Source organism: Sciurus carolinensis, chromosome 5 (genome assembly GCF_902686445.1).
Source record: "Sciurus carolinensis chromosome 5, mSciCar1.2, whole genome shotgun sequence".
Lineage (NCBI taxonomy): Eukaryota > Metazoa > Chordata > Mammalia > Rodentia > Sciuridae > Sciurus > Sciurus carolinensis.
This window is the reverse complement of record NC_062217.1, coordinates 125,122,600-125,145,980: the sequence shown is the minus strand read 5'-3', so window position 1 is coordinate 125,145,980 and position 23,381 is coordinate 125,122,600. Positions and strand designations below refer to the sequence as shown.

Genomic DNA, 23,381 nt, shown 5'->3' with positions numbered 1-23,381 from the left:
AGAGAGAGGAAAGAGGTAAGAGGGATAAAGCAAGCACAAGGTTTGGTGGTACAAACCTATAATCCCAGCTACTACTAGAGAGGTTGAGGTAGAAAGAAAGCAAGTTCAAGACCAGACTCAAAATAAAATTTTTAAGGGGCTCAGAATGTATCGCAATGGTATAATACTTGTTTAGCATGTGCAAGACCCTGGGTTGGATCCCCTATACCCAAAAAAGAAAAGTCAACGCTGACTATAGAACTTTAATAAAACATAACTGTTTACAAGAGAAGCAGAGTTGCTCTGAGGAAATTTTCCCCATGGACAAATATGAAAAATGATCGCTATAGTCAAAGCTCATTACAGTCACTAGAAAGAACAGATAGCAGAAGAGAAATCTATTTCTTGCTTCTACTGCCTCTGCTGTCCTCCATTTCAGATTGATAATGCATACAAGCTAACTCCATGCAACAAGTATTTCAACATATTTCAAAGAACCATGATGATTTTAAAGTAAGGTTCTATCAACTGTAGTAAATATGTGAGAATTTACATACAATTCCATTTTACACCAGAGTATTCAAACATCTTTAAAGGATTAAGAATTCAGGGCTAAGAGTGTCACATAGCAATAGTGTTTGCCTAGTATGCACAAGGCTCTGCGTTTGATCCCCAGCAACACACAAGCACATACACACACACATTGAGTGAAGAAATCATTAATTCAACAAAACTCCAGAGTCAGTTATGTTGCAATAAAGTGGTAAGTCATGAGGCACTACAGATTATTCAGATAGGTTCCTAACTTCAAGTAGCAATGTGTGAGATAAAAAAGTGCATGTATACTGTACATTGCAATAATGAAAAATATAAGCAGTCAGAGAACATTTCCAAACTGGGTGCGTAGAAAAGTTTTATGAAGATGATAGACTTCAACTGCACCTTGAAGAATGAGGTTGGTTTTGTTTTGTTTTTTGTGGGGAAGGGAATTGGGGGAAAGGAGGAAAGTTGTTTATTTTAATAAATACCTTCTATATACGTTACAATAGATTTTTCTTTTGCTAGGAGACACTGCCTCCTTTCTCACTGTACAAGGTCTTGGTGGAGGTGTTGATTAGTGGCCCTCTCAACATGGATTCACTTCCCCACATATAGGAACACCGCTTACACTTCCTGGCCCCTACATGTACAACACTTAGTTAGCATGTGCAAGGTCCTGGGTTGGATCCCCTGTACCCAAAAAAGAAAAGTCAACGCTGACTATAGGACACAAAATACCCCAGGCTGGGGGTGGGGAGGAGAATGTATCCAGGGCTAGTCAAAATCTCATATCTGATACAATAATCGGTTTAATGGCAATATGTAACCCAGATAAAACCAATCAGAATGCTCCTAGAACAGATGTAAAAAAATAATAATAATAATAACTTTCCCTGGGCTCATCAGAGTTTGGCCTCTAGTTGAGAACTGCCATCTTTCTTCTTACATTGAGATGGCCCTTCTGGGAAATAAATCCAATAACAGGGGAAAATATAGGCAAGAGATGTAATCTACAGATTGAGTCATACTTGAATGGACTCCAGTTAGGCAAGTCACTGAGTCTCTCAGAAACTTCAAAATTACACTACTAGGGATGCACCAAAGACTAGTCTCACACTCTAGAAGGCAAGTAGCTAAGTGACCACTGCAATATGATTTCTGATGATTTCCCTAATTTGGTGATTAATTATTACAAAAGCTACCTTCATATGAATAATCCTATGCCTGCAGAAGGTAAAATAGCAGGGTGTACTGGGAACTAAACATGGTTTTCTGTCAAAATATTGAGGCCCCATTAATAATGATACCAAAACTAATATGTATTGAAAAGAATTTCTTACATAGTAAATGCTATATATATATCATCTTAATTCTAGAGAAAATATGGAAGTCGGCATGCATGCAATGAGAGCCAAAATGCAAAAGGAAACTCACACATTATTATGTTGAAAGCCAATTCACTATTTTTGAGAACTAAAGTTTATGAACCAAATTCTTTTTGGTGGGAGGGGACAGGGGATTGAACCCCAGAGCCTTGCACATGCTAGGCAAGCACTGTGCCACCAAGCTACATCCCCAACCCTTGTTTTAAACTTTATTTTGAGACAGGGTGTTGCTAAGTTACCCAGCCTGGCCTCAAACTTGGCAATTCTCCTGCCTCGGCTCCAAAGAAGGTGGGATTACACGCATGCAATACCACACCTAACTGAACCAATTTTTTAAATAAACTGGATAACACCACAAGTACAAACATAAACATGAGAAGTAACACATATAAGTGAGAGAAACAACTCCAATACTATTTTTTTAATTTATTTTTGTTGATGAATCTTTATTTTATTTATTTATTTATATATATGTGGTGCTGTGCATCGAACCCAGGCCCTCACACATGCCAGGCAAGTGCTCTACCACTGAGCCACAACCCCAGCCCACCAAATCTACTTTTTTAAAAGTATTCAGAGCCAGGTGCAGTTACGCAAGTCTATAATCCCTGCGGCTCAGGAGGCTGAGGCAAGAAGATCCCAAGTTCATAGTGAGCCTCAGCAAAAGTGAGGTGCTAAGCAACTCAGTGAGAACTTGTCTAAATAAAATACAAAAATAGGGCTAGGGATGTGGCTCAGTGGTTGAGTGCCCCTGAGTTCAATTCCCAGTACCTCCCCCAAAAAAGTATTCAGAGTTACTTCTTCAAGCACCACATAAACTTTGTTTGTAATACCACTACTGTGATAGCTTTCCAAATCTTCAAGTTCAGAAGAGAAATCTTTACTTAGAGATGAAAATTCTCATAACTTAATGACATCAACAGAACCAGCATTATGGTGGAGTGCACCAAAAAAAAGATATTTGAAATCAGCCTCTATTTAGAGCACAGAAGTGCACAATGGTGATTGGAAGAAAAATCTAGCAACTGATAAGAAATTATTGTTCCTGCACAATATAAAACTTTTAAAAGCTGACTAAATATTTTAATAAAGGTCCACAGTTCCTTTCTTGAATTCTTGAGGCCAAGTGTTTTGGAATTCAGACTGTTAAAGACTTCAGGAAGAGACTTCAGGAAGGTTGATAGATTGTATATACTACAAATTTTTATAAGACATATTTTCCAGGAGAGATTCATACAGTATGCCACTTAACAAACACTGGTATTTCCACAGCAAAGCATACATATTTATGTCACACAAATATGACAAAGAGCTTTGTAGCAACTCAAGTTTTGTTGCCAAGTTAATTCATTTTAAATGCTGTTTTGGTTTTTTTTTTTTTTTTTTCCATGTCCAGTTTCCAGAGCTTTGGGATTTCAGAAATATGAATCAAAAGATTACAATCTATAATAAAGTCATAATAATTATTTTACAAAGTTTCCGATATACTGATGTACTTGGTATCCCAGAGGTCCTTTCTATAATGATGATATTTAGTCACTCAGCACATGGTCAAATATGTATTAGTGCATACTGCATCTCTGTAGCTTAAAATCAAATCCCAATATACATGTTTAACATAGAAAAGTTAGAAAACACACACACACACACACACACACACACAAATCCACAAACCTCCAACTAGACATAACCAATATTAATTTTTTAAGAGGTAGGGTCTTATTTTGTTACCAAAATACTTATAGTCATTTTGAAAAGGTTCTAACATTTCCATTATATTTTAAATAAATCTATCTCCTGGTGGTGTATTTATTTTCTAAATAAAGGTCTTCCTCAGTTTTCACAGGCTCAGACTTTCCTGCTCTTTCCCTCGTAGTTTGGGGTAGGCCACTCCTATTTATAGAGCCCATGGGCCCAAAATCAGGGATCAAGTGATCCCATTCCATCTTTCCAAGGAGCTGGGGCTACAAGCACACACCAACACATTCAACTATCATTATGAAATTTCTGATATCAAAATTTTTACTCTTTCTATATACATTAATATAATTATGATTAAAATCTCTCTAAGTTTTAGTAAGAATATCAGCCTATTTTTTGTTTCAATTCATTAACTCCCTTTTTTTCTTTTACATAGCCACTTATTTCAGATCTACCTATTTTTGATTCATAATATGTTTTTTGATGACTTTTTTTTTTTTTTTTTTTTTTTTCCCAAGACAGGGGCTCACTATGTTGTCCCAGTTAGTCTTGAATTCATCAACCCAAGCAATCCACTGCCTCAGTCTCCTGAGTTGCTGGAACTACAGACATGTGCCACCACACTCAACTAGCCACTTCTTTTATCTTTTTTGAAAGATCTTCAAAATATTTACAGTCATTTACAAATGGTTCTAATATTTCCATTACATTTTGAGTTACTTTATCTTCTGGTGGTGCATTTATTTGCTAAGTAAAGATCTTCCTCAAGTTTTCACAGACTCAGACTTTCCCCATAGTTTAGAGTAGGCCACTCCTTTTGGAGACCCCATGACCTCCAAGTCCAGTGCTCTTGCATTAGGTGATAGCGGGGAAATTACAATTCCTGACTCTGAGCCACCTGGCAGCTTAGCCACTTCTGTGTCTTCCACAGCTTTTTAAAGCAATAGCTAGAAGCAAATAAGTTCAGCCTTCTTTCAATCCCAGCCTAGTTCCAAGTTTCATCCAGGATATGTGGGTCCAGTTCCCTGCAGAGTTATTTCTACCAGCTCCTGAACCCAGAATCTTAACTGCATATTTCTTTTCTCATGTTAGTTCCTGGATTCATTATTTCTTTCTTTTTAAATTCATTATTTCTACATTGGGAGCAAAGTAGAGAGCTAAGCAGGATAAACAATCCCATAACAATAATAGAGAACATTTATTGAACACTGATTATGTTCCAGTTTCACATTTATTTTCTTCAAATACCCCTCTCAACAATCTTATGAGGTAGATCCTCTTACCATACCCATTTTATTGTGAAAAATCAGAGACCTGGTGCAAGAAGACAAACTTCCCAAATAAAGACCAAGAGTCAAACCAGAGGTATGATTCTAAAGACGATGCTCTTAAACCCGGGTTTCCATCCTGACTAGAAAGCTCTTCATGACTTTTTTTCTCTCTGTTTTTTTCCCCTACTTACTGTGAACATTTTGCACACAAGCAGAATTTTAATTGACAGAAGAAAAGAGGAGCCACATTCCAGGTTGAAAAAAAGCATTTCAGCTTCATGTTTTATTTAGTATTATTCAGTCTACACCTATACCTAAAATCAGAAATACAGTTTTCAATGCCCATCTTCTTCCTAGAGTCCTTCCCACCTTTCCTGAGCTTTAAGCACTTCCATGCCAGTCCATGGGGGCCCAGAGCATCCACACAGGCTTTCCTCTGGCTTTGTCTCTGCCACCCTCACTCTGCCCAAATATATAACTGCCCAGAAAAGGAACTAATTAAGGCATTCATACAGAGTAACTCAGGTAGCTTTTGTTTTTCATTCCTTCATAGCCCAAAGTCTTAATCTAATTTGTGAATATACGTTAAAGGCTTTCAATACCATCCAAAACTAGCCATCAATTTTAGTCTGCAGTAATAAAAATATAGGACTTAAAAAAAGTGAACATTATCACTTCCATTCCATGCAACAAATATTAACTGAATAGCTCTTATGGATCAGGTGCTGTATAACACACTAGGGACAAAACAATCATATTTTCTCTTTACTAGTCAGCATATAATTTCCTCTTTTAATCCTCACCATGTGGACCTGGTTAGTACTTGGATGCGAAGAAGGGATTACTGAAGTTGCTGCTAGATCACCTAATATACTTACAGACTGCCCTTCCTTAGGTTTGCTCCACAATTTTAAAACACAGGGTCCAGAGTGAGATAAGGGATGGAGGAAATGAATAAAAGAGATACAGAGAAGTAAAATGTGTAGGAAGCAGTATTTAGAAAAAAACCTCGACATCTGCTAATTGAAAATTGTAACCTGTTTCATTTTTAGTATTATCAAGAGATATGACCCTTGAACACCTTTAATTGCTAATGTCAGAGGTAGTGAGGAAGTAGGCTCTTAGGATTCAATTCTTCCTAAAATCAACTTCACAGTTCAAAAATTTTTGCTATGATGAATAAGTAGAACTGTGCCTAAAGAAAAGGCAGGTTGGGCATGGTGACACACACCTATAATCCCAGCTACTAGGGAGGCTGAGGCAGAAGGATCAGAAGTTCAAGGACAGCCTGGGCAAATTAGTGAGGTATACCTCAAAATAATAAATAATAAATAAAAAAGGGCTGGGTGGCAGGGTGCCCCTGAGTTCAACCCAAAAAAATAAAAAGAAGGAAGAGGAGGAGGAGGAGGAGGAGGAGGAGGAAGAAACAGAACTTGAAACTGGAAGTGAAGAGACTAGTTAGAAAGACAATACAAAATCTAAGCCAAAATAGTCTCAGCTGCAGAGAAAAGGTTAATGATGCCATTAACAAACACAGAAATCAGAAGGTGCAGATTTAAGACAATAGATGGATTTAGTTAGTTTTGACTTTGAAGATCGGCAAGTCGCTCAGAAGAGACAGTTAAAATTAGGCTGTTCAAGCCAAGAGATACAGAGATAGAAAGATCATATATCAAAGTGTGCAATATGAAGCTGGGCCCCCTACATTTTCTGCTCCAGTCATTTCTGCTCCAGTCAGGCCAAACCATCTGCAATTCCCCAAAGAGACAATGTTCTACCAGTTCTGTCTCCAAACTAAATTTCCTATAAAGGCAGACACCCTACTTTGCACATAGTTAACTTCTAGTCATCTTTAATAATGCTCCAGGAATCAATTTCCCAAATCTCACTTATTTCCAAACAGGAGGATGGAACTTAGTCTTACCTCTCTCTTTTTAAACCCAGTTTTTAGCACCATGCCTAAAATAGCATGTACTTGAAAGACAAAGTGAAAGAACAGACTTGGCATGTGCTCAATAAGCCTTGGAAGGCGCTGTAACCTTGTAGAGGTGACCGCTGAAGAAATGAACTTAGATAAGATTTCCAAGGGAGAAAAAAAGAAATCTAAGTAGTCCTAAATATAGGTAATCACCAAGGAATATCTTTATTTAGGGAATATTTCCCCAAAATGAATTTTTACTGTTTTCAGCCCTATCTTCTTCACCTGTAATATAAGAACCACTACTCCTATCTTATAGGTGCTGAGAAGATAAAATGAAATAAACCTAGGTAAAACACCTAATATGTCTGGCACTCTATTACTGGTGTCTAAGTCTGATTCTTTCTTTGCAATTTTAGCAACTGCTATACTCTGAAAAGCAACCCAGCCTTTCTAAAACATAATATATATGAAAAAAGAGAGGTTACTCTTATTTGATGCTCTCCTTTGGAGTTTTCTAACCTCAACAATCTTAACAATTTTGGTCAAACAATGCTCTGTAGTAGGGGGATGTCTTGTGCATTGTAGATCGATTAGCAGCATCTTTAAAATCTACCCACTAGCCAGGCACAGTGGCACACACCTGTAATCCCAGCAACTCAGGAGGCTGAGGCAGGAAGATCACAAGTTCAAGGCCAGCCTGAGCAATTTAGTGAGACCTTGTCTCAAAATAAAAAATAAAAAGGACTGGGAATACAGCTCAGTGGTAAAGCACCCCTGGGTGCAATTCCCTGTACCAAACCAAAACAAAAAACAAAAAACAAAAAACAAAAACAAAAAACAAAAAAAACTAATAGCACTAACCACCAAAACTGTCTTCAGGGGCTATATAGCTCAGTTGGTAGAAGGCTTGCCTAGCATGTGCGAGGCACTGAGTTCAATCCTCAGCACCACATAAAATTAATTTATTTATTTTAAAAAATGTCTTCAGACTTGCCAAATTTCCCCTTGGGGACAAAATTTCCCATGGCAGAGAACTACTGCCCTGGAGCTAACTGAAATTCTCACAATACGTAAATAATTTACCTGACATTTACAAATATATCTCATTGATTTATTAGTTCTGAGATGGTATGGTGGCACACACATTTAATCACAGCTACTTGGGAGGCTGGGGCAGAATAATTACACGTTTGAGTCCAGCCTGGGCAATTTAGCAAGACCTTGCCTCAAAATGAAATTTAAAAAGATTGGGGATATAACTCAGAGGTACAGCAGTTGCCTAGCACGTATAAAGCCTTGGATACATTCCCCAATAACACTTAAAAATAAAAAATAAAGATTCTACACTGATTGACTGATTCTACATATTAAATTACACCTAGAAGATGGTGGCAGATGCCTGTAATCCCAGCAATTTGGGAGGCTGAGGCAGGAAGATCACAATATGTAGGCCTGGTTCAGCAAGTTGGCGAGATTGTGTCTCAAAACAAAAAATTTAAAAGCACTGGGGATGAAGCTCAGTGGTAAAGCACCCCTGGGTTCATCCCCAATACCAAATATAAATAATGCTTAGAATTTGTAAGTCATTCTTCTTAACATCAAAACTGGTAGCTATCCCTTAACAGTTAAGCAAGTTGTCATAGAGTAATTCAGTATAACTCAATGCACTATTACACTGCAAACCTGAAAGTCAAATCAATACAGTAAAAAAGAACAGCCAATACCAAATTCAAATTTGTCCTAATACTCAAAATGTCTAAGTCAATATTGTATAAAGTGAATAATTTAGTTGTCTGAAGAATTTTACAAGGTTTACATAGACACTAATGACTTTTCTGTGCCTGTTTCTTTTATTGATAAAATGTAGATAATTATAGCATATCGACCTTAAAAGGCTGTCATGAAATTAAGCTAAAATATGTAAAATGCTGAAATAATACCTGGCATATACATATTTAAGTATTAAACACTATTATTTATCATTATTTTACAGGATGCATAAGCAAATAGAATACTATCTTGTATAGTTATATAAAAGTAGGCACAGTAGAGTCAAATAACAAAGATGCCCTAACTTCATATTTCTGTTCTTCAAATGTTTCATTTGGGCTTCAATATCCTCATCTATAAAACAGATGTCTTAAATCATAGCGCTGCCCAACAATAAATAGCAAAACACCTTGAAGTGGCTCAGCATTATATATAAAGTATTATTTTTATTAAGACAAAATCTAAGAGCTGTATGTTTAGTAGAATAGTAGGGAAAAGTTGCATCTGTCTTCCAATTTGGAAGCTTGGAGAAGGAGGCGCCTTTTAAGGACATATTCTAACAAAGGACTGAGTGGAGAAAGTGTTCGCCTTAAACTCAGATCTGATTCAAATGCCCTTGCTTTATTCTACCTTAATAGTTTGGAAGCTTAAAATAGGAATAGAACATCCTGAATTATTTAAAAAGTTTTATGGTCTTGGTGTAAGCACATAAAAGCACTGGTGGGGATTTGGTCATTCTCCATTGAAAACTACATGAACACACAACCAAGCCCCTAAATGACCTTTTCTTTTCAACTGGAAATAATTCATTCTGATGTGTAGAGGGATGTTAGAAGAAATGGAATTTGTCTTGTATAATCAGCAGTGTCCCCACGGTTTTAAATGTTTGATGTCTATTTTTAGACAAAAAATCACATCCTTCCAATGAACATTCCAAATCATCAAAGATTTGCGTGCTGCGTTTTATTCTTATTAGGAAGAAATGTTTTAACAAAAAGGACTTTTTATAAATAAAAGTTGCAACATCAATCACGTGAGGGGCAGAACTGTCTCCGATGCTGCCAGAATGTGCAAATAAAAAAGAAAAATCAACCTTTCCTATCCATTCAGCCAAACGACGCCCCCGCAAGGCCTCGGAGCTGGGTTCTGGGTCTGGATCCCAGGTAGAGGGTCTTCAAAGACGCCGACTTTCAGAGTGTGTAACTGGGGGGAAAAAATCCCGACACTTTCCGAAAAGTTCCCAAGAATACAATCGTTGCCCCAAGGTAGAGTAGGCGCTGGCCTCCTCCCCGCTTTCTCCCAGCAAAGAAGGTGGCAGCTGCGGACACTGCTCTGGACTGGTACTCCGGGGGCGCACCGGCCCAGCCCGGGCGGACTCGCACGTGGCGCCCGCAGGAGGATCGGCCCCTTGGCCGGTTGCTTTTGATTGGTCAAGGGCTGCCGAAACAGCCGCACCTGAGTAGGAGGCGACTGAGCCAAACTGAGAAGGCGCCAGGCGAGAGGTCGTGGCCATGCGGGCAACTCCCCGAGCTGCAGGTCCTGCGTATTGGCCCCATGCTGGCAGCACGACACCACCAAGCGTGGAGGCTGCACAACCCCACGTGGGCCCTGGCCTGCTGCAGGCGCCGTCACCCTCCTCCCCACGTCGAGCAGCGCTCACCTCAGCGCTTGCGGCGCCTCCACCTTCTGCTTCTTGGGCTTTGGCTCTTCCTCAGCTGCTGCCATCTTCGCACTCCCACCCTACTTTGGTTCCACCGCGTGCCCCGCCCTCGGTTACCCAGCTCCGCCCCCTCGTCGCATCACCGCCTCCTCTTCCCTAAACCCCGCCCCTCCCGACTCCGCCTATTTCGTGACTCTTGGGTCCAAAACCATTGGCTCTACCTCCTCAGCCCCTCAGCAAATGCCCCGCCCCTTGTGACCCCATTTAGCCTACTGTAAGGGACCCCAAAGCGACTTAGGCTGCAGATGAGCGCCTGCGTCCAGATGTTACGAAACTCCTCATTCGTTTAGATCTTGAGCGATCTAGAATATTTGGATCCTCAACCTCGAGAGACCTGTTTCCGCTCATTTAAGTCTTTCCGCTGATTTAATCTAATTCTGCAGACGGAGTTTGTGTCTTTGGAGCTGTTAATCAGGCAGTCTAGTGGGCACTCTAAGTGCGGGGTCCTCGCTGCCTTCTCTGCCGCCTTAGCTTCGGTCCGGAGAGGACCCGGCGCCGAATCATTGACTTTCCCTGGTGTCGGGGTGAGTGTGAGGGGCGGGGAGTGTGCGGACTGGGGACAGCTCAAAAACTAGGGAGTCCGCTGAAGATCTGGGGCTCGACACTTCAGCCTGGACCTCGGGAGTGTCTTTGCTGTTGTGGGCCGGGGCCGCGCCTCCCCTGACGTTCGGCCTTCCGGGCTTTCTTGCCATCTGGGCCCGAAGGGAGCGGTACATCTGCTTCCCAGTGTTCTCAAACCCTCGACCCCATTAGGTCAAGCTTGCTGGGGTCCCTCTCAGTGCCCCGGCGCGGGTAAAAGGTTTTGCATCCACAGTGAGCTGAAATTCCGACGATTTTAATTTCAAGCTCAAGGCTTCCGCCTTAGAGGACAAAACCCCTTAGGGGTCTGAGCGGACGTTCTGTTAGAGGATGAGCTTGGGTAATAGGGCGAGGAGGGAGTTGCATTTCTTCTAATGAGAGGTGACGGGGATCTAAACTAAGGAGGTGGGAGTGAGTATGGAAAAGACGGACCTGATTAGATGTGATAGATTTGTTTGAACCTGAAGCTTCCAGACTATATGGTTGAGAAGTTGATGCCATGATAGGGGGAGAAAGTTTGTGGAGTTTGGGATTCTCGAATTTGAAACAGTGGCTTAGGTGGAAGTAGGTAGAAAGATTAAAAAAAATAAAATAAATTCTGAATATTAAGCCGGCAACTTTCAGGATGAGAAACGAAACAAATATTTTGTATAACAGGGTAAGAAGCATCTGGTTTGTTTGGGGGAAAACTTATCAATGAATCAAAGAACATTGAAATCGGAATAGGTAGTTGGGTCTGATGACTAGAAAGTCGTTGGTTCGTTGGAAGAGAACTCTTTAACAATCAGTGACTGAGGAAAGACAGCAAATGTAGATTAACCCTGCATCTTTTGAGGCATGAAGTAATATTACTGACATGGTGGAAAGGTTTGGAATTTGTTCGTTGTAAAAATTACAAGACATGTTTAGGAGCAGAGAGCAAGTAGTCAATGGGTAAAGAAAATAAAATCAGTAAAGAGGAGATAGAAGAGAATGGGGTAAAGATTATGGGAGAATTAACTTTGGGGCAGAGAGAGGAGAAATGGCACTTTCAGTTGAGACCATAGGAAAAGTGAAACTAATGGAGGTGAAGGATGAATTACTTGAAATTCATATTTAGCTATCTGAAACAGGAATGCTTTTTTATAACGATTAGTTTTTCTTACAGAATCTTGATATTTTTACATTTCTAACCATCCAACTTAATATACTATTGGAGTTCCTTGTAGACTATATATTCATAAGTAGTTCAGTATTTTAATTCATGAGTATCAAATGGTATTTATAGAACTCTCCTGTATAAATGACAATCTCTCCCATTACACAGAGATAACAGAAGTATTATTTTCTGCAGCCAAACATAAATTCTTCCCTTTGTAGGGGGGATCCTAGGGATTGAACCCAGGGGTGCTCAACCACTGAGCCACAACCCCAGCTCTTTTTTGTATTTTATTTAGAGACAGGATCTCACTGAGTTGCTTAGGGCCTCGCTAAATTCCTGAAGCTGGCTTTGAACTCGGGATCCTCCTCCCTCAGCCTCCCAAGCTGCCACTGGGATTACAGGCTTGCACTACCATCCCTGGCTTTCATTCTTCCTTTCTAAAGGTATTTGTTATCCTGAAAGAAGGCAGATCCTTTCACATAGTCTCCCAATGCCATCCTGTTACATCTCAGTTCTCTTTCTTTCAGTAATTCCCTCAGCTTTTTCTTCACTATTACACTTTCCCTTCATCATTCAAAAATATTCTTCTGATGCGCACAGTGGCACCAGTCTACTCAGTAGACTGAGGCAGTAGGATCTCAGGTTAAAGGTTATCCTGGTTAACTTAGTAAGATAGTGAGAATCCTGTCTCAAAAAAATAAAAAGGGCTGTGGACATAGCTCAGTGGTAGAGCACTTGTTTATCATGCATGAGACCCTGGGTTCAATCCCCAGTACACAAAAGAAAAGAAATATGTATGTGTATGTTACTCTATTTATTTTACTGTCTTTTCTTTCCCTTTCCAGCTAAACTGTGTGTGTGTGTGTGTGTGTGTTTTGCTGGGGATCAAACCCAGGGCCTCACAGCACCCTCAAAAAGCAGTCTATCACAATGTTCTCCAAACCCATTTGCTTTCTTTTCTCAGAACTACTTATCCATATATTTTCCTACCTGCTATTTATTTCTCAGCCTACTACATTTTACTGAACTACCACTGAAACTGCTTTTCCCAAGAAATTCAATGTCCTCTGTGTATTAAATCATGCATTCTCAATGTAGATAGAAACTGTATCATGTGAGGCAAAGAAAATTGTACTTTTTTTTTTTTTTTTTTTTGGTATTGGGGATTGAACCCAGGGGTACTTACTACTGAGCTACATCTCCAGTCCTTTTTTAATTTATTATTTTGAGACAGGTTCTCTCTATGTTGCTGTCTCACTAAATTGCTGAAGATGGCCTCAAACTTGCAATCCACCTCAACCTCCTGTGTCACTGGGATTACAGGCGTGTGCCACCAAGCCTGGCTATACTTTTTTAATGTATATGGCACTGACATATTTAGAGTAGAAAAACAGATATACAATATTCTCCATTAAATTTTTCTGGATATGTTGATTAGCTTGATTTAATAATTCCATCTTTTACTCATAAATCATACTATAACTTTATTAATATGTACAACTACAGTTTGTCAATTTACAATTTAAAAAATAAAAATTATTTTTAAATTTATGGGGTAGGGATTTGAGAGTAGACTCTAAAAAGGCTCTTCAGCAGAAGGTAAGGAAAAGAAAGTTGCAATATACTATTAAATCCATGGACATTTTATGTTCTAGTACCCTGAACTCTTTGTGCCATTTAACAGTGTTTATCCACTTATCTAGAAACCTATGTACTTAACACTCTCTTGTTACTAAAATTATTGTCTCCCCCGCCTTCTATTTTTTTTCTTAAGCAGTATCTTAGTCTTTTTTTAACCCCATTTCTTTGACCCACCTGATATTCAAATATTGAAGTTCCTTCTATCTCTAGGATCTCTTCTTATGCACTTTTTCCCTTTGTTTTCAATTTCTTTTATATTTATAGTTCCCATTAACAAAAATATCTTTCTCTGAAATACCAGACCTGTATGCGCTATCATTGTTCGAATATATTCATTTGAGTCAAAAATATTCAGAGTTGGGTTAAATTATATAGGACCAGGGCTAAATGCCTCATCTTGCATCTCTTCTACACACATTCATGTGCACACCTAAGTATATTTTTATTCAAAGCCTAACTAAATGTTTCTCTTATTTTTTTATTTTACTCCACCCCTATGATCAAAACCCTATTTCGGGCCACCACCATCACTCATCTCTCAACCAGTGTCACAGTATCCAGTGCCCTTTTATCCACTTGCCATGAAATAATTAGTGTGATCTTTCTAAATATGTAAATTAGATTGCATGACTCCCCTCAAAAAAAAAAAAAAAATCACTTAAAAAAATTACCTTACTGTGCACTGAAAATAAAGTTCAAACTCTGATCAAGGCTAGCATTGCCCCTAAACCAGTCTGTTTGCCTCCTTCACTCTCATCATAACACTCCCCTCCACCTTCCAAAGCTGCTGAATGTATACTGAAAATCTCTCTAATATTCTCTCATATCTTCAAGCCTTACAGGTTCCTATAGCACATTGCATTTCTCTATCATAGTAAGAATTACATCTTACTTGTCTTCTCTGCTAAACTCTGAATTCTGTGCGTATAGGAATTTGATTTTGTTCATCCTTGTAGCCCAAGTGCTTGGTATATAAAACATTCAAAACTGTTGAGTGAGTAAATGGTCAAGATTCTGGCTAAGAATCAGAGGAAGTAGATTCTTTTCTGTTCTTATTCTCTCGTTTTGGATGTATGCCCATCTGTGCCTCCATTCTCCTTTATATAGAAGGAACACATTTAGCTGGTCATGGTAACACCTGCCTGTAGTCCCAGCTACTTGAGAGGGTGAGCCCAGGAGTTCAAGACCAGCCTGTCTCAGTAAAAAAAAAAAAAAAAGGGAAAAAAAGGAATCTCATGAAAATAGAAGGGGAAAGAAAGAAGATGGGGGAGGGAGGGAATGATGGTAAAGGGAGGTACTAGGGAATGAAATTGATCTAAGTATGTTATGTATAAGTACAAATGTGCCAAAATTGAGATGCATTTTTCTGTATAATTATTATGTACCAATTTTTTTAAATGGCCTCAAAAAAAACAGCTATACCAAGAAGATACACCCACAAAATAAAGGTCAGTAAGAACAATGAGATGGTTGTGATGGTATGTAGCTTTCCCATAAAGTTTATTAATCCAGTTTTTTCCCATAGACCCAAATGTGGAACACCTACAAAAATTTAAATATTGCTTATAAGATAATTGTATAATAAGAACATAATGATAATAATTGTGATATAATAATATTAGTTAATATAATTGTATATAAAAGCTCCAGATTTCCCACCTGTTTTAATGCACTTGTGTCAATTTCATTGAAAATATTCACTGAATTGAACACTTAGGACTTAATGGGTTAAAATAATAAAAGAAGTAACTACAAGAGTAGCTACACAGGCATAAGTAGCTAAAGAAACAACTAATTTATACTGCCCTGTGTGGTATTATTTAATTGTTATATGCATTAGGCGATTGGTCATAATATGAATAAAATAAATAAGCTCTCTTTACCTATTATAGAAGGTTAAGATGTTTTAAAGCTAAGCACTGTCAAGAGCTGTAGATGTTATGCTTTCATCTAAGCACAAAGGATAACAACAATAAATCCAGTAGGCTGGTTTAACTTAACTGTATTCTGAAACCTGAACTACTGCCGATAAAAACAACTGGTGGAAACTTTCCTGGAAAGAATTTTTCACCAGCTTAAGAGACTGAATAGAGATCTGGCCTTAAAAAAAGGAAAGTACAGCTGGGCACGGTGGCACACACCTGTAATCCCAGAAGGAAGTTTGGAAGGCTGAGGTAGGAGGATTGAGAATTCAAAGCCAGCCTCAGCAATGGCAAGGTGCTAAGCAACTCAGTGAGACCCTGTCTCTAAATAAATAGGACTGGGGATATGACTCAGTGGTTGAGTGCCCCTGAGTTCAATCCCGAGGTACTCCCTGCCCCCCATACACAAAAAAAAGGAAGCTACGAAGTCACTTGCTTCAAGAAGCAGCAGCTCTTTTAGAGTATATTGTGATAAGAGAATAACATAGATCCATGTACACTGTCCTTGCCATAGAATGATGTGACTACTTTAAGATAATCAGTGTCATTTTTAAAATGTAGTTTTCCACTCTAATTCTTTAAACTTTCTCAGCATAAAAACTAGAAAATGGTTTGACTTCTAACTAAACAAAAAACATATTTTAATCCTTGCTCTTAAAATCAGAAGCTGAAACAGTATTCACTACACTGTCCAATGTAATAAACACTAAACACATACTTATTTAAGTTAATTAAAATTAAAACTTCTGTATGTTAGTTGCATTAACCATATTTGATGTGCTCAGTAGCCACATGTTTGTTGGCTACCATATTACACAGCACAGATAAAGGATATTTCCTTTGCTGCAGAAAACCCTATTGGACATGCTGCATTAGAATATGTTTTTAATAATTAGTTGGTAATGGGGTGCTGGGGTTGTTACTCAGTAGTAGAGTGCTCGCCTAGAACATGTGAGGCACTGAGTTCAATCCTTAGCACCACATAAAAATATTGTGTCCTTCTACAACTAAAAAAAATTTATAATAATAATTAGTCTGTAATGGATAGGTAAGAGTAGGAGGTCAGGCTTAAACTGTATCTGGTTTTGAATCTGACTATGATCTTAAGTAATTGACTTTTATGAGATTTTATTGTCTTATCTGTAAAATGGGACTGAAAACAGCCTTTATAACATAACTATGAAGATTAAATAAGATTGGTTGATATGACTAGCATAAAGTCTGGACTGCAGTACGTACTCATAGTTTAGGTATTACTAACTTAGTGATCCTTAATGAATAAACTACTTCAGAGTTGAAAGGTTAATTTTTGCAAAGGATGCTATATTCTATTGCTGATATACCTGAGGTGCTCAAACCTGAGTCCACATTTTATATCTCAGATTTTGTTACAAGAAAAAGATGTAATAATATAAGTTTGGTTACATGTTTTATCACTGGATATTTGTTTCATTTTTAAAATTAAAAGTTTATCAGCCAAACCAGGCATAGTGGTGCACACCTGTAATCCCAGCAGCTTGGGAGATTGAGGCAGGAGGTTTGAAAGTTTAAAACCAACCTCAGCAACTTAGCAAGGCTGTAAGCAACCTAGTGAGACCCTGTCTCAAAATAAAAAATTAAAAGGGCTGGGGGTGTGGTTCAGTGGTTAAATGCCCTTAGGTTCAAGCCCCAGTATCCCCAAAAAAAGTTTTACCAACTGAGGTTATAAAGTCACCAGGTTCTATATAGCAAGTCTATATATTCCAATAGAACTTAAAATATTAACAATCAAGTAGAAATGTAAGGCTGACACAAACCAAACGTGCTAAACAAAGCAGTTGACTAGATAAAATAGAAAAATTTGGCAGTTCCCAAGCCTGAGGTTAGAATTTATTGCTGCCAGCTCAAGTTGATTGCTTGACTAAATAGAGATAACTCTGAACAAAGGAACATTTTTTGTTGTTTCTAATATACAGGAATACTAAACTGTTAATAGCATTTATACTTTATTAATACAGTAATTGCTAAAATATATCAATTATTCACTTTGTAACTATTGAACATGGCCCATTAAAAAGGAGAAATCATGGGCTGGAAAGATAGCTCATTTGGTAGAGTGCTTGCCCCGCAAGCACTCAAGGCCCTGAGTTCAATCCCCAGCACCACAAAAAAAAAAAAAAAAAAAAAAGGGAGAAATCATCACTAGATGGTCTTTAAATGTCACCTGCTTTCATAAAATAAATGATTTCCTCTGATATCACGTTCCCTGGCCGCAGAGAGAGACACGACAAACGTCTGAAGCTTTGGAAGTTTATTGTGCACAGTCTTCCTTTCCTTCCCTCTTTTCTAATCCCTTTCTCTCTTTTCTTTCTCTCGCTCTCTTTCCCTCTGCTTAACTCTCGCCTGCTCCGGTGGCTCCGCTCCTCCCGCTCGGCTCACACCTGCTTCGGCCGCTCCGCTTCTCCCGCTCGGCTCACGTCCTCGCTCGCACTCTTCTTCCTCGCTTCTTCTCCTACTCTCAGCTTCTTCTCTCAGCTTCTTCTTACTCCCAGCTTCCGCTTCAGCCGCCGCTTACTCCCCCACCCACCAAGCTTATATACACTTCAACCAATCAGGGGAGAGCACACGAGGTAAACGCGCGGACAGCTGCAGGCATAGAATAGGTACACGAGGGGGGCATGCTCTAATCACATCGTTAACTAGCCAATCATTGGAATTCGCTGGTTGTTTACTGTATAGCTGGCCGCTTTTGGCTCAGCGCCAGGCGCCATCTTGACCGTGCTCAAGGCTGGGGGTCCCGGGAACCCCGACACTCTGAGAAGAATTGGTCAGATTGATGTCATTGTTTTCTGTATCAAAAGAATTTTAAACGAATCAATTCTGAAAAATTTTCCTTAACAGTCAGTACCTGATTCTCTTTCATAAACCATTTGATCTCTTATACCATTGATTAGTTTTTCCTGTTCTAGAACAACATATATATGGAATTATGCCATATGTATTCTTTTACATCTGACTTTGTTCAATATTTGTAATATTCTTCTATATTTCATGTAGCAATAGTTTATTCCGTTTCATTGCTAATACCTTATATTCTACAGTTTTTTATTATACTAATAAATAAATATTCGAGTAGCAGGTTTGCACTCTTACAAATATATTTTTACACATATTTTAGCTGTGCATTTGTATACACTTCTGTTGAATCCAGCTGGGAATGGATTTGTGCCAGAAGTAATTCAGACTTTTTTTTTTTAAATCAAGATATAATTAATATACTGTAAAGCTCATTATTTTAAATTATACAATTTTGTAGTTTTTAGCATATTCACAAAGTTGTTCCAGCATCCTAATTTCAAACATATTTATCACCCCCCAAAAAATGCCAAATCCATTACCAGTAATTCCCCATACCTTCCCCTCTACCCAGTCCCTGGAAACCATCTATTTTATGTCTGAATGTATTTATCTATTCTGAACTTTTCATACAAATGGAATCATACAGTATGTGACTTTTTTTTTTTTTGTAAACAAATGGGATACATGTTGTTTCTCTGTACATGGAGTCAAGGCATACCATTTGTGTAATCATAAATTTACATAGGGTAATGTTGTTTGATTCATTCTGTTATTTTTTTCCTGCCCCCCCACCCCTCCCACCCCTCTTTTCCCTCTATAAGTCCTTCCTTCCTCCATTCTTGCCACCCTCCTTAACCCCAACCCTAAACCTAACCCTAACCCTAACGCTAACCCCTCCCTCCCCCCATTATATGTCATCATCCACTTATCAGCGAGATCATTCATCCTTTAGTTTTTTGAGATTGGCTTATCTCACTTAACATGATATTCTCCAATTTCATCCATTTGCCTGCAAATGCCATAATTTTATCATTCTTTATGATTGAGTAATATTCCATTGTATATATATGCCACAGTTTTTTTAACCATTCATCAATTGAAGGGCATCTAGGTTGGTTCCACAATCTGGCTATGGTGAATTGAGCAGCAGTGAACATTGATGTGGCTGTATCTCTGTAGTATGCTGATTTTAAGTCCTTTGGGTATAGGCCAAGAAGTGGGATAGCTGGGTCAAATGGTGGTTCCATTCCAAGCTTTCTGAGGAATCTCCATACTGCTTTCCAGAGTGGCTGCACTAATTTGCAACCCCACCAGCAATGTATGAGTATACCTTTTTCCCCACATCCTCTCCAACACCTATTGTTGCTTGTGTTCTTGATAATCGCCATTCTAATTGGGGTGAGATGGAATCTTAGTGTAGTTTTGATTTGCATTTCTCTTATTACTAGAGATGTTGAACATTTTTTTCATATATCTGTTGATTGCTTGTACATCTTCTGTGAAGTGTCTGTTCATTTCCTTAGCCCATTTGTTGATTGGATTATTTGTATTCTTGGTGTAGAGTTTTTTGAGTTCTTTAAAGATTCTGGAAATTAGTGCTCTATCTGAAGTATGAGTGGCAAAGATATTCTCCCACTCTGTAGGCTCTCTCTTCACATTATTGATAGTTTCCTTTGCTGAGAGAAAGCTTTTTAGTTTGAATCTATCCCAGTTGTTGATTCTTGCTTTTATTTCTTGTGCTATGGGAGTCCTGTTAAGGAAGTCTGATCCTAAGCCAACAAGTTGAAGATTTGGACCTACTTTTTCTGCTATAAGATGCAGAGTCTCTGGTCTGATTCTGAGGTCCTTGATCCATTTTGAGTTGAGTTTTTTGCAGGGTGAGAGATAAGGGTTTAATTTCATTCTGTTGCATATGGTTTTCCAGTTTTCCCAGCACCTTTTGTTGAAGAGGCTATCTTTTCTCCATTGCATATTTTTGGCCCCTTTGTCTAGTATGAGAAAATTGTATTTATTTGGGTTTGTGTCCATGTCCTCTATTCTGTACCATTGATCTACCTGTCTATTTTGGTACCAATACCATGCCGTTTTTGTTACTGTTGCTTTGTAGTAGAGTTGAAGATCTGGTATTGCGATACCCCCTGCTTCATTCTTTCTACTGAGGATTGCTTTAGCTATTCTGGGTTTCTTATTCTTCCAGATGAATTTCATAATTGCTTGCTCTATTTCTGTAAGGTACATCATTGAGATTTTAATTGGAATTGCATTGAATCTTTAGGTAGTATGTCCATTTTGACAATATTAATTCTTCCTATCCAAGAACATGGGAGATCTTTCCATCTTCTAAGTTTTTCTTTAATTTCTTTCTTTAGTGTTCTGTAGTTCTCATTGTAGAGGTTTTTCACCTATTTTGTGAGATTCCCAAGTATTTTATTTTTTTCGATGCTATTGTGAATGGGGTAGTTTTCCTAACTTCTCTTTCTGAAGATTCATCACTTATGTATAAAAATGCATTGGATTTATGAGCATTGATCTTGTAACCTGCTACTTTACTGAATTCTCTTATGAGTTCTAAAAGTTTTCTGGTGGAATTTCCAGGTTCCTCTAAATATATAATCAGGTCATCAGCGAACAGGAATAGTTTGAGTTCTTCTTTTCCATTTCGTATCCCTTTAATTTCTTTGGTTTGTCTAATTGCTCTGGCTAGAGTTTCAAGGACGATGTTGAATAGAAGTGGTGAAAGAGGGCATCCTGCCTTGTTCCAATTTTTAGGGGGAATGCTTTCAGTTTTTCACCATTTAGAATGATATTGGCCATGGGCTTAGCGTCGATGGCCTTTACAATGTTAAGGAATGTTCCCACTATCCCAATTTTTTCTAGTGTTTAGTATGTGACTTTTTGTGTCTGGATTCTTTCACAGGTCATTCATGTTGTAGTATGTGTAAGTACTTAATTCCTTTTTATAGCTGAATAATATTCCATTGTGTGAATATTCTACAATTAGTTTATCCATTCACTAGTTGTTGTACATTTGAATCATTTTCCCCTTTTGGTTATTATGAATAATGCTTCTGTGAACATTCATGTTCAAATTTTTGTGTGGACATGTGCTTCCACTTCTCTTAGATATATATCTAGAAGTAGAATTTCTGAGTCATATGGTGAGTATATTTAACTTTTTGAAGAATTCAAACAGCTTTCCACATCATCTGCACTATTTTACATTCCTACCAGCAATGTATTGAGGGTTCTAGTCTCTCCATCTTGTCAACAGTTATTATTATGTCTTTTAGTAATATTATTATTAAAGCTAGCTTAGAAGGTATGAAATATTATCTCATTGTGATTTTGACTTACATTTCCCTAATGATTTATGGAATTAAACACCTCTTCATGTGGTCAATTGTATGTTTATTTTCTTTGGAGAAATGTCTATCATTTGTCCATTTTTTTTTATTGTATTCTCTCTTTAATATTACATTGTAAGAGTTGTTTATGTATTCTGCACAGTAGTCACTTATGAGACATATGGTTTCAAATATTCTTTCTCATTCTGAGTTGTCTTTTTACATTCTTGATAATGTTCTTTAGAAGCACAAAGTTTTAATTTTGATGAAGTCCAGATTATCTACTTTTTTCTTCTTCTTATGCTTTAGTGTCATCTTTTCCAAAGAAAGCATATCTAATTCTACATTATAAAGATGGATGCATATGTTTCTTAAGGGTTTTATAGGTTTAACTTTTATATTTAGGGCTTTGATACATTTCATGTTACTTTTTGTATACATCATGAGGTAGAAATCCCATTTCATTCTTTTCCTATATGGAAATTCAGTTGTCCCAGCACCATTTATTAAAAATAATGAATAGCCTTGGCACCCTTGTTAAAAAATCAATGGTCCATGAATGTAAGGATTAATTTTGGAGCTCTCACTTCTATTCCATTGATATATAAATCTATCCTTGTGCCAGTAGCATGCAATAATTTTGTATTAAGTTTTGAAATTGGTAGCATGAGTTCTTCAGCTTTTTCTTTTTCAATATTGTTCTGGCTAGGGTATTTTTGTTCGTTTTGTTTTGTTTTGTTTTACACCAGAGATGCTTAACCACTGAACCACATCCCCAGCCCTTTTTTTAATTTTCTGTTTTGATACAGGGTCTCACTAAAGTGCATAGGTCCTTGCCAAGTTGCTAAGGATAGCCTCAAACTTGCAGTCCTTCTGTCTCTACCTCCAGAACCGCTGGGATTATAGGCATGAGCACCACGCCCAACATTCTGGCTGTTATTGATCTCTTTCATTTCCATGTAAATTTTTGGATTAGCTTGCCAATTTCCACCCAAAAAAATTTAAAACTTGCAGCTAGAATTTTAATAGGGACTACATTTAACTCATAAGTCAATTTTGGGAATATCACCTTCTTCACAATATTGTCTTCCAATCCATGAACATGGAATGTCTTACCACATTTTAGCTCTCTTTCGATTTCTTTCAATGATGTGTTGGAGCATTCAGTGTACAAACTTCTGTGAAATTTATTTCCTAAGTATTTAAATTTTTTTCAGTGCTATTATAAATGAAATTAGATTATTGCAAGTGTATTGATTTTTTTATATTAATTTTGTATCCTTGCTAAACTCACTTGTTAACTCTTTTATTTCTGTTTTATTTGTGGGTTCCTTAGGATTTTCTATGTATGAGGTTAGGTCTTCTGCACACAGAGGTAGTTTTACTTCTTCCTTTCCAGTGAACCCTTAGTCAGATGTGGTGGCACATGCCTGTAATCTGTAATCCCAGTAACTAGGGAAGTCAAAGCAGGAAGATCACAAATTTGAGGTTGACCTCACCAACTTAGTGAGGCCCTCAGCAATTTAGTTAGACCCTGTCACAAAATAAAATAAAAAGGGCTGGGGATGTGACTTAGTGGTTAAGCACCCCTGAGTTCAACCCCTGGTACCACCCTGCACCACCACCAAA

General features: G+C 38.0%; 2 protein-coding genes across 3 annotated transcripts in view; one reads left to right on the top strand and one right to left on the bottom strand.

The window, feature by feature from the left end:
- Nucleotides 1-10,340, bottom strand: part of Adk (adenosine kinase) — a 474,524-nt gene extending 464,184 nt beyond the window's left edge. For both annotated transcript variants that reach the window (XM_047553902.1, XM_047553904.1), the window contains exon 1: nt 10,228-10,340. In XM_047553902.1, the coding sequence (XP_047409858.1) occupies nt 10,228-10,292 (65 nt within the window). In that variant the 5' untranslated portion in view covers nt 10,293-10,340. The remainder of the gene's footprint in view (nt 1-10,227) is intronic.
- Nucleotides 10,341-10,543: 203 nt separating this feature from the next.
- Ap3m1 (adaptor related protein complex 3 subunit mu 1) overlaps nt 10,544-23,381 on the top strand; it is a 28,999-nt gene continuing 16,161 nt past the window's right edge. The window contains exon 1 of the mRNA XM_047553716.1: nt 10,544-10,811. The gene's annotated coding sequence lies outside the window, so the exon portion shown is untranslated. The remainder of the gene's footprint in view (nt 10,812-23,381) is intronic.